Below are 11,352 nucleotides of genomic sequence, written 5' to 3'. Positions count from 1 at the left end.
TATGTACCTTATTTTCATAGTACCCCCATCATTGTGTGAGGGTCACAAAGACTTCTGTGGCTAGAAGGATTGTGTTAACTAATTTACTGCACTGTAAGTTTCATGTACCATTGGTTTGTTTTTATTTTCCATTTCTCTGCTGAGCCCCTCCAAGGTACAAACAGAATGCTGTTAACTGAAAGGTTGGTGGTTTAAGTCTATCCACAGACAACTCAGAAGAAAACCCTGGCAATCTACTTATTTTATTTGGAAAAATAAATCAATGAAAACCCTATGGGGCACAGTTCCAGTCTGACACACATGGGGTCACCATGAGTCAAATTAAGTGGACACAAATAGGTTGAGTTTTTGTTTGGTAGCTTGTTTTTAGCGTTCCATTGCATGAGCCTAATACACTTATTGATTCTCCTATTGATAGCTACCTGGACTGTGTCTAGTTGTTGACTTTTCTGAATGAAGATGCTATGAATCCCAGAAATGTTTAATTTGCTTTTATGATGGTTATTATGAACAAGGCTGGGTATTTTCATTATGTTTGCTTATCAATCACAATTCCTTAATGAATTATACACTCACTCTTGCCCTGTGTTTATTAATTTCTTAGAATTTTAGAAGTTTTCTTATAGATTTGTAAGAGCTCATTTTATGGTAGAGGTATTATCGCCACTACCATCTTGCTTGTCTGATATTTGACTATTTTGTTAACTTTTATTTTGGCAATGGTTAGCAGTTCTCAAAATTTAATTATAAAATAGAGGTTTCATTTTATAATACATTCTAAAATACCCTGAGAAGATTAAGTATACTTCTTTAAAACAAATTGTTCTTTTCTGTGAAAATGTAATACTACTGCCTCGGGAATGCATACACACAAGCACAAAATCTGACAAAGACAAAATGAGTGGTTTTTGTTTGATTTTAAATCCATATATAACTTCTTGGCTACCAGTAGTTATAGAGCTGAGAGCTTATTATTGAATTCTGAAATTAAGCAATATTTCATGTAGCCAAAATGCATTTCTTTAGAGTTTTCATTTTCCTAGGATAAAAGTTACTGAAAAACTGTGTCTCAGAGCTTATGTTAAAATACTGCTTTTGGATCAATCTATGCATGAGCAAGTCATTATTTTTTTAAGGCTGGCCTTTCCTCCATCTTGGCAGGATTTAAAGATCTAATTAAATGGAGTGTTCCAAACTCTACAGAAATGATACTTATTGAAGGAGAAAGTCAAAAACCTTCCATCAAAGAGCCCATTGAGAGAGAAAGTAAAAAGAATATTAAAAGGTTGCTAGCCTGTTGCATATTAAGAGAACTATGGCACTTGTCTTGGGAGCAAGGAGGCTTCTAATCCCATGTAGCAGGATACCTAAACGGGAACTTTGTTTTGTGATTGGGAAATGATCTAATAGTTCTAATCCAAGGACATTATCACAGATATAGAAAATCTTGTGTGAAAGATGAATTGCTACCTTTGAATTCATGTACTTGGGAAGTAATAATATTTCCGAGATGTCTAATCTACAAACCAATGTTTACACAATTTTACCATGAGCTTTTTACTAAAATACATTAGTTCATGGACTTGTCATAAAAAGATGACTGGCTCTCTAGGGTAATGGGTATGCTCCAAAAAACTATATTGCCATGGAAATATAGCATTGTTTAAAGGTAGGGTGTTACAGCCGATTACTGAAAATTTGCACTTGCAAAAAACTTCTAAACTCATTTAGTTCTTGTTGATAAATCTGCTTAAGCAAATCAATTCATTTTGCTTAACTTGGAACTCAAACATCTGCGCATTGCCTTTGGATTGGAGCACCCCAAACGATCAAATCTTAGGTTTCCACTCACTCTCAGATAGTTGAGGCAGCTGGAGAACATGGAGAGTGCATCTCCAGGAATTAGCACATTTTTGTTGTCGTCCCTGCCACAACTAAATGACCAGGAACAAATAATTTGTCCACTCAGGGCCTCACTTGCCACATCTGTAAAATGTAACTCTTGGATTTAATGTTTATTAAAGTTGCTTCCAATTCTGAATTTTATAAAGGTGCTGTAAAATTTATGCCACGTTAACCCCACAGTACTTTTCTATGTTGTTGTTAAGCATCATCGAGTCAGTTCTGACCCATGGCGATCCTGTATAGGGTTTCTGAGGAGAAGCTGGTAAAGTTGAACAGCCAACCTTGCGGTTTACACCGGCCTTGCAGTCTAGCACATTAACCCACAGCGCCACCCCAGGACTTTTCTTTAAAACCAGGTAATTCTTACAAAAGAGGGCCAATCTAAAGATGCAAGGCATTCCTTGCCTCGCAGCTACAGCTCTGCCTTCATCGTGGTCTCCATCTTCATATGACCATCTTCCCTCTGTCCATGACTTTCTCTTGTCCTTTTTGATAAGGATACCACTCATACTGGATTAGCATCTACTCACTCTCTGTATGATTAATTGACAATATCTTCAAAGACCCTATTTTGAAGCAAGATTACATCCCCAGGGTCAGAACTTCAACATATCTTTGTGCAGAATACAATTTCCCAGTACCTAGTCTAGTGGGTGCTCAATGACTTGGTAATTGAAGGGATACATGCTAAGTCCAGAACCCAGAATTCTGGGTCCACTGGTGCTGTCTTTTGTGACTTTGGCATTAAATGTCCTCTGACTCTTAGTGTTCACATTTGGAAGCATATTTTTAACAATACAGCTACTAAGGGGTCTCCCACTTTGTGCTTTCTATGTATTTAAATATGAGGGAAAGATGAACATGAACAGTCCTGTGAAGGCCAGGAGTGAGGCAGTGGCAGAGGGCTGGCTAGCTCAGCAGCCCTGGGAAAGAGCAGGAATGGTTCCTGGGAAGTGTGGGGTATCTCTAAGTGGATCTACCCTGGAAAAAACTATGACATGGGAGAAATATCCTTTTCCTTTCTGCATCCATTTCCAACTCCCCACAGCCCCATCAGCATGCCACCACCTCCAACAAATCAATGTCATCCCGCTTTCTCTTCTGTCTTGCTCCCTCAGAAAATACTTGATCAACTCAACCCCATGTAATGACGTTATTAGGAATTCTCATCATGGTATCCTCCTGCCAGCAGGGTTTGCAGTTTTCCATCTCAGCTTGTTGGAGAGAATGCTTAACTCATATTAAGTTAATTTGTAAAGCTTGAACCTCAGGCCACAGAAAGAGATGGCTATACTTTTCAGTGGTCAAAAGGAGACCTTCATAAGATACCACAAGTCCCACTCAAAGGTACCATGGTCCATCCAGGCCCCATTTCAGTGCCTGGCTCCCAGAAGAAACATGAAAATTCAAGCACAGAAATCTGGTTCTTGCAGAACACTTTATAATCAAAACCATGACCTGGGTGTGCTACCTCCCAGGGTCAGGACTATAGTGAGGTATGTGAGGCATTTGTCACTAGAGAACAATTTAAGGGGGCATCAAAAGACTGAGGAATCACAATCAATAATATTTTCATGTAATACTTGAAAACCAAATCTAATGCAAAAAGTCAATGATGAATAAGATACCAGTTTTTAAAATAAGGGTAGCATGAGTATTTGCTCTGCTCAGACCGCCTTTGACTCTCACTTCCCTCCATTCTGATGAAACCCACTATGAGCTCAGGTAATGGAATGTGTAAAAGGAGGAAACACTTTGCTGGCTGTGTCAGTCTGTGCTGGGGGAGCACTATGGGGCAAGCACCCAGGGCCCAGGCCAGGGCCTCTGCTGCTGTCCAAGAAGGAGCCCACAAGACACTCTCACTTGATGCTGCCCCTCAGGATGAGTCCTGGAGGAATATTTCCCAATGACTTAGAAGGAGGTTCTGGGGGGAGCACAACACTCTCATTCTGCACCCAGAAATGTCAGCACCTTTCCAGGGTGTGCACATCCCTCCATACAGCCATTCCACCTGCATATTGAAGATGGGCTCCCAGCCACGGAACAGTGAAACCCTTCACTTCCTGCTCCACCAAATATCCCTGTCCCAATACAAACCAGATGCAAACATTATTGATCGTTTTCTACCTCTTAGTGAGTAAATTCAGGGAGGGGGACACATTGAGCTGTTTCTCCTTGCCTATAAATGATTATAGGTGAAGCTCTGTGTCCTGAAAGACTTTTAGTCATTACTACCACCACCCCTTCTAATCCTCCACGGGTTGAGGGAGAGCATCTCATCAGTGTTGTCTTTCAGATAGGGGCCAAAGCCAGAGACCATAACTCTGTGAGCCCTTCTTTGCTAATGTAGCCAGAGGAAGAATGCCAAAAAAGGAATGCTTCTTAATGTAAGTGAATTGGAGGATATTTTGGGAATCAAAATCAATTCTTTTTGAAAATAAATGATGGAAGGGGGCCTCTCCTGACTATATAACAGTGTGGTTACAGCAGACAGTGCAAGCCTGGTGTTGCTGGGGAAGGCAGTGCTGATAGTCTCCATAGTCTCCATTCCTGGGGTCTTAGCATCCCTGTTCCCCTACCACCATCCCAATATCCAGTCTGTATTGTCTCCACTGGCCTTTGGTAAGAAAGTTTAGCAGTGATCACCCACAATTATTTTTTCATTTTATGAAAAGATTCTTGATAAATAAGAATTTTAAGGAATCTCTGATATTGCATTATAGTTCAGTGGTCTTCGTACAGTGATTGCCCCACTAGGAATATATGAAAATGTTGTTGTTGTTGTTGTTAAGTGCTGTCGAGTAGGTTCTAACTCAGCAACCCTGAATAGGGTTTCCAAGAGTGGCTGGTAACTTTGAACCATCAACCTTGCAGTTCAAACTAACCTTGAGGTCCAGTGCATTTTTCCACAATGCCATACTAGGACTTTATATGAACCTGTAAATTAATCAAATTATGTGTGTTATAAGTGTGCATGTTAATTCCCTGAGCATGTTGTGTAACATAGGGTACCCAGGGAAATAGCATGCACACTTACAACACACATAGCTTAATTAATTAACACAGTATGGGGCTGCATGGTTTGCAACAAAAATGTATATCCAATGAGAACTGGGGACTCCTGAGTCCATGGACAAGGGAGTGTCACAGCCACAGAGGGCTACAGTTGAGAGTGAAGAATCCAGCTGATATGAAGTAAGGGGATACACACAAGAACACCCAAACATGTAGACAGTACCGATTTGACCTAGCCTCAATGGCTTAATGATTGGAACTCGACTAGAGGAAGATAAAAAAATAATTTTTGATAAAGGAAACAAGTGTAAATTGCTACAATTTGATGAACTTGACTTATATTTATGGATGTAGTAGCTCTAAATACCAACTGAGAGGGAAGGAGTCTTCACATCAAGTATCAATCCTGAAAATACAAAACAATATAGGCAGGCCGACTGATTACTACAAGAACAAACAAGTGGCTCGCCCAGGAGATATCCAGGCAAGTGGTCAGGTCCCCCTCAGGGCAAACCCCCTTCTAAGACTAAAGCTCAATGGGAATACATGCTCTGATTGGTGATCACGTTCATCACCGATAAGGGGAAGTGAGGGAAAAACAGCAGTGAAGCTGTGAGCTAAGCCCTACAACGTTGGCTCAATAGACTCCTGTGAACCCGGATAGAGACCTGATTGGTCAGCAGTGTGCCAAGTCCAGGGGACTCTTGGACCCAGAGTCAGCGACATAGCCACAGAGGACTAGAGTGGAGAGTGAAGCATCCAGCTGATAAGAAGAGAGGGCACCTGCATAAGTACACCCACACTTGCAGATAATACCCACCTGACCTGGCTTCAATGGCTGGATGATCAGAGCTCAAACAGAGGAAGAAAGAAGAGGAAAAAAAGAGTAATCTGATAAAATTTGATGAACTTGACCTACACCTATGGAAGCAGTAGCTCAAAAGAGTGAACAAATCTTCACAGCGAGGATTATTCCCACCTCCTCCGCACACAGAGAGGACAGGGATGGGCAACTTGGACATTGGCTACGTAGAATGAGGGGGCTACAGAGGCAAGAAGTGACTAGCTTACTAGCTTTCAAGAGGGAACCTAGATCCAGAGGGCATGGAGCAAGGTAAATCTCCACTGAGTAGTATCCATTCTGCCTAGTCAGGGCTGATGAAAGGAGATGCGGATAGGTCTCTTGCGATACAATAGTGAATAATTGTTATCAGGACTGATTGTAAGGGCTGGAAATGTAAAGGTAGATGTTTTGGGGCAAAGGGAGGGGAGTGATTAACCTTGCAGTCTAGGAGCGGAGGTCCCTGGGACCATCAAAGGAGAAGAGCAGGGAATGGAACCCTACCCAGAGAATCAGTGATGCCAGGGATGGAGGCAGAGACAATGACGTGGGGAGATGGAGCAGCTAGGGACTTTGGACCCAGAGAGGGAGAGGGCCTGTATGTGGACGACTAGGGGGCAGGCTTGCAGGGTATACCCTTAGGTTGATGGATGATGCATAGAAGGGATTGTAACCATGGCAAGGAAACTATATACTACGGGATCAATGTGAAGCTTATGTCCTCCCATGTAAACTATTACATAATTCACAATAATGCATTGAAAAAAAAAAAAAGTATCAATCCTTTCCCCTCTGTACACAGGGTTGATATGGATGGGCAACTTACACATTGGTTACCTAAAATGAAGTGGCGATAAAGGCATGAAGTGACTGGTTTACAAATTTTCAAGAGGAATTTTAGTTTCAGAGTGTGTGGGGGTTGGGGGGGAATGTACACCCCAAACTTGCCACCATCAAATCGATTCCAATTCAGAGTGGCCCTAAAGGACAGAGTAGAACTGTTCCTTAGAAATCCAAGACTGTAAATCTTTAGGGGGACAAATAGCCTCATTTTTCTCCTTAGAGTGACTGGTGTATTTGAACTGGCAATCTTGTGGTTAGCAGCCCAGTGTTTAACCCACAGCACTATCAGGACTCATTAAAAATATTTAAGGTGTAAGTTATTTGTATAAAGTATGGTATGAAATAAAAGGGAATTAAAATTGCAGACAGAACTCATCAGCTGATTTTAAGATAGGGAGAGCATCCTAGATTCTCTGGTGGGTCCAATATGATGACAAGGGTCCTTTTTAGTGGAAGAAGGAGGCAGGAGAGAGAGAACCAGAGAGAGAGCAGTATGGGAAGGATTTGGCCTATATTGCTGCCTTTGAAGATGAAGGAGCAAGCCATCAAACCAAGGAATGTGGGAGCCTCTAGAAGTTTGAAAAGGCGAAAACACAAAGTCTCCCCTAGAGCCTCCAGAAAGGACACAGCCCTACCTTGATTTTAGCCCAGTGAGATCCATTTTGGATTTCTGACCTCCCTAACTCCATATTGTTTTAAATGATCAAATTTGTGGTCATTTGATACAGCAACTAATCTATATCCTTATCATTTAATCTCAGTTTATATGTCATCTTCTTACTGAGACTTTCCTTGATACGCTTCACCTGCTGAAATACATCTCTCCACCCTGTAGGCATTCTTTTTTTTTTTTAAGTTTTTATTGTGAATTGAGTGATAGTTTACACAAGATAACATCTGCTTTACACTCGTCATTTCATTGCAATGGTTACAGTATTTACTTCTATACTCTCTGTTTTTTTGTTTTGTGGGGATGCACACAAAAACACTCCAGAATACATAATCACTTAAACAACCAAAGGGCACATACTGCAAGCCTGCCTCCCCAGGCATTCTTTATAACACATTTTTATTTTCCTTGGCTTATGATTATCTAAAATTATTCTATTTATGTTCCCCTTCGTAGACTGTAAGCTCTATGACGGTATGGACTTGATTTCTCTAGTTCAGTATATCCAGTGCTTGGGACACCAGTCGACATTCAATCAGTATTTACTCTGTGAATGAACCTAAAGAGCAGTGGCTCTGTGGGATAAGCACTGGACTGAGAACCACAAGGTTCATAGTTCCAGCTTACCAGCTCTTTCACCTGGGGAGAAAGATGAGGCTTTCTGCTCCTGCAAAGATTTAAAGTCTCAGAAACCCACTTACCAGCAAAGCTATGAAGACTATAAAACTCTTATCACTATTGAATCATGGGAGTCCTGGTGTGGTGCTGCGGGTTAATGCACTGGACCCAAGGTCGCTGATTCAAGCTCACCAGTCACTCCTTGGAAACCCTACACAGGGTCTCTATGAGTTGGAGTCAACTGGACGGCACTTAACAAAAACAGCAGTACAGTTCCAAGCCCTACAAGTCCTATGTTGCATGGAACATCCCTATTGAAAATAGGAATACGATCAGAAATAGAGAGTGAAAATTACCGTATTAGTTTTGCTATTCTAGGTAGTGGAGTCAGAACTTGGATAGTTAGTACTATCCCTGATAAGAAAAGTCCTCTGTTATTACCATCTAATAAACATTTTGGGGAGGACCAAAGAAAGAAGAAAAGGTAGGTATCTTGGCTTAATCACATTGCTTAATTATTGCAGTTCTTAATTGCTGTTGTTTTTAAGTGCTGTGGAGTCAGTTCCGACTTATAGTGACCCTATATAGGGTTTCCAAGGCTTTAAATCTTTTGCAGGAGCAAAAATCCTCATCATTCTTCCTAGGAGCCACTGGTGGACACGAACAGACAGTGTGGTTCGCAATCCAACGCTTATCCTCCGGAGCCACCAGTCTCCCAGATCACATAAATATTGCCTAATTATTGCAGTTCTTAAAGGATCACACAAAAACATATCTTAACAGGAGAAAAATGCATGAATAAACCAGCACAGAATGGAATGATTCTTTTCTTTTTACACTAACGGATCAATTCTCTAATGGAATGATGAAAATTATTAGACTGAGTTAAAGAACAGTGTTTAACAATCTGGCCAGTTTTCCTGTGAAACAGGACATGTAAATAAAAGGCTAGTTTTAAAAAAAAAAGGTCTGGTCCCAAGATAGGCAGGATCTGCCTTGGCCAGGGAGAGACACTTGATGTCAACACTGAAAAAGGGTTTCTAAGGCTAGGTGCCCTGCCAGGCTCCTGCTTGCCAGATCAAACGCGGACTCTGAGCCAGTACCTCTAGAAGATAACTGTCCGCGGCTGCCAGAGCGCCCCCACAATCAGCCAGCCAATGACCACAGAGCTAAGGCGGGACCTTAGAGTGTCTGACCAATGGGAGCACAGCAGGGCTGGATGAAGAGCCCCGCTCCCAAGGGTTTTGGTGGGGTTCGCAGCCGGAGCCCCAGGCGATGTGGGAGCCTCGCGGAGCAGAGGCGTACGCGGCGGCCCTAGGCGGCGCACTCTTTCTGCTGCTATTCGCCCTTGGGGTTCACCAGCTGCTAAGGCAGAGGCGGCCGGTGGGATTCCCACCGGGACCGCTGGGGCTGCCATTCATCGGCAATATCTATTCCCTGGCTGCCTCTCCCGAGCTCCCCCACGTCTACATGAGAAAGCAGAGCCAGGTGTATGGCGAGGTACAGCCCCCACGGGCCCCGGGCTGGGAGGGCCGCTATCCGCTCCTGGTTCTGACCTGGACCTTCCTCCCGGTCCCTCGTCTGGAAATTCTCTCCACGTGTATGTCAGCCTTTGAGGGAAACCGACTTCCTGGGTTAGGGCGGGAGAAATCTTGGCGGCTGCGTTCCCGGCTGTGAAAGCTCCAGCCTTGCCGGGAACCCCATGCCGTGTCCATGCCCTGCGCGATCCAGGCCTGATTTTCCCGCCACTGAAAAATCCCGAGCTTTTGCTCCTGCGCCTGCGCCATATGGATTGTGGGTCACGCGGGTGTGCGTCCGGACGGCAACCCGCCCTGGCCCCACCCAGCAGGAGTGCAGTTCTTGGTTCTATAGAGCGGCCCTTGTCCCGCGGAGGGTAGAGTCCGAAGAAAGGTTCTCGGCCAAACAACTCTGGAGTCTCTGACCGAGTTCTTTGTTACTGGGAGGTTCTTTGATGTTTGAATTTGAGGAAGGACTAAACAAGGCTTTTGCTGTGATGATTAAACAGAAAGCAAGTGAAAGCTCCTGGCCTAGAATTAGAGATGATGGTGGTCGTGTACCACAGAGTGGGTTCCTATTCTTATCGACCCTGTATAGGGTTTCCGAGGCTGTAAACTGTTACGGGAGCCGAAAGCTCCAGCTTTCTACTGCGGAGCGGGTGGTAGATTCGAACCACTGATGTTGCCGAACTGCTACTTGCCATTAGCAGCCGAGGTTGGAAACCTATGATTACCAGAGTGGCCTAGAATTGGGCTCCAGTTAATGATTGTGAAAGAGTGAATGAATGAATTGGTGTGGAAATTGTACTGTACAGAATGAGTACTATCATTTTGACTACTCAAGAACATCTTATAAGAATATCTAGGGAGAAAATATCAAAAACCAAGAAAAAAGACAAATACAAAGATTGGATTTAACCCCAGAAGATCTAAGACTGCTTCGTTTAAGGACTTCGAGAGATCCAAAAATTGACCTGGAGAAAGGACACGAGACATATGGTCGTATGGAACAGCAATCAAGGCAAAGAGTATCTACTGCAGAACAGTGCTAACGTATCAGAAGGCAGTTCTGAAAGCAAAAACAAGTTACAGGCTAATCAGGGAGACTTACAAGTGGGGAGGATCTGCTTTCGTGTTTCTTTGCTAATTACTGCAAACTCTTTTGTACTTCTAAGTAAACAAACTATTTCTGTATTGTTGTTGTTGTTAATTGCCTTTGTGTCTGTTCCAACTCAGCTACCCTTTTTTTTTTTTCTTAAGTTTTATATAGGGTTTCCAAGGTGGTGAGTTTGCACTGCCAACCTTGCGGTTCAAATAACCTTGTGGTCCAGTGCTTATCCTAAAGTATCACACCTATTGCTTAATGGGCGTTTCTATAATATTGCAGTTGGGCTTATTCTTGGAATTAACGGGTGACTGGACCACACAGTTATCTTAATCTTGAGGGAATCTAGATCATCTTATTAAGCTTTAGGACCCTGATATAGCTAGGGATCTGCTCCCAAACCACAGTGACTTAGCAAACACGGCCAGATTACTTACTGCTGGGACTATCTTATCATAGGTGAAGCTATTATGATTTAGCAATGGGACAGTATTACTGCAGGGGCATATTCTAAGTGAGGCTATTTTGCTGAACAAGAGTGAGGCCATTTTGGAGTGCTTCGGCCTTGACAAAGAGACAAGGGTGAAATTAATGAAACCACTTAGGCTTTGTGATAACAGAGTGGCAGTGATGGAAACAGTAAGAAATGGACAGATTCTGTTTATACTTCTATTCTTAAAGAAGAGACAACACAAACGGTGAGCAGTGGGATATGAGGTTTTAGAGAAAAGCAGGAACCACCATGGTCTCCAGTGTTTTGGGCACGAACAGCTAAAATGATTGAGTGCCCATTAACTGAATAAAACATTTGAGTTGAGCTAGTGTGGGAGAATGGATA

General features: G+C 42.8%; 1 protein-coding gene across 1 annotated transcript in view; it reads left to right on the top strand.

Annotated features, from left to right (window-relative positions):
* Positions 1-9,145: 9,145 nt before the first annotated feature.
* Positions 9,146-11,352, top strand: part of LOC102822333 (vitamin D 25-hydroxylase-like) — a 20,156-nt gene continuing 17,949 nt past the window's right edge. The window contains exon 1 of the mRNA XM_006865780.1: positions 9,146-9,392. Coding sequence (XP_006865842.1) covers positions 9,168-9,392 — 225 coding nt within the window. The 5' untranslated portion in view covers positions 9,146-9,167. The remainder of the gene's footprint in view (positions 9,393-11,352) is intronic.

The sequence above is a fragment of the Chrysochloris asiatica genome, unplaced genomic scaffold (assembly GCF_000296735.1).
Source record: "Chrysochloris asiatica unplaced genomic scaffold, ChrAsi1.0 scaffold00083, whole genome shotgun sequence".
NCBI lineage: Eukaryota > Metazoa > Chordata > Mammalia > Afrosoricida > Chrysochloridae > Chrysochloris > Chrysochloris asiatica.
The sequence above is the reverse complement of the archived record's forward strand: the minus strand, read 5'-3'. Positions and strand labels throughout refer to the sequence as shown.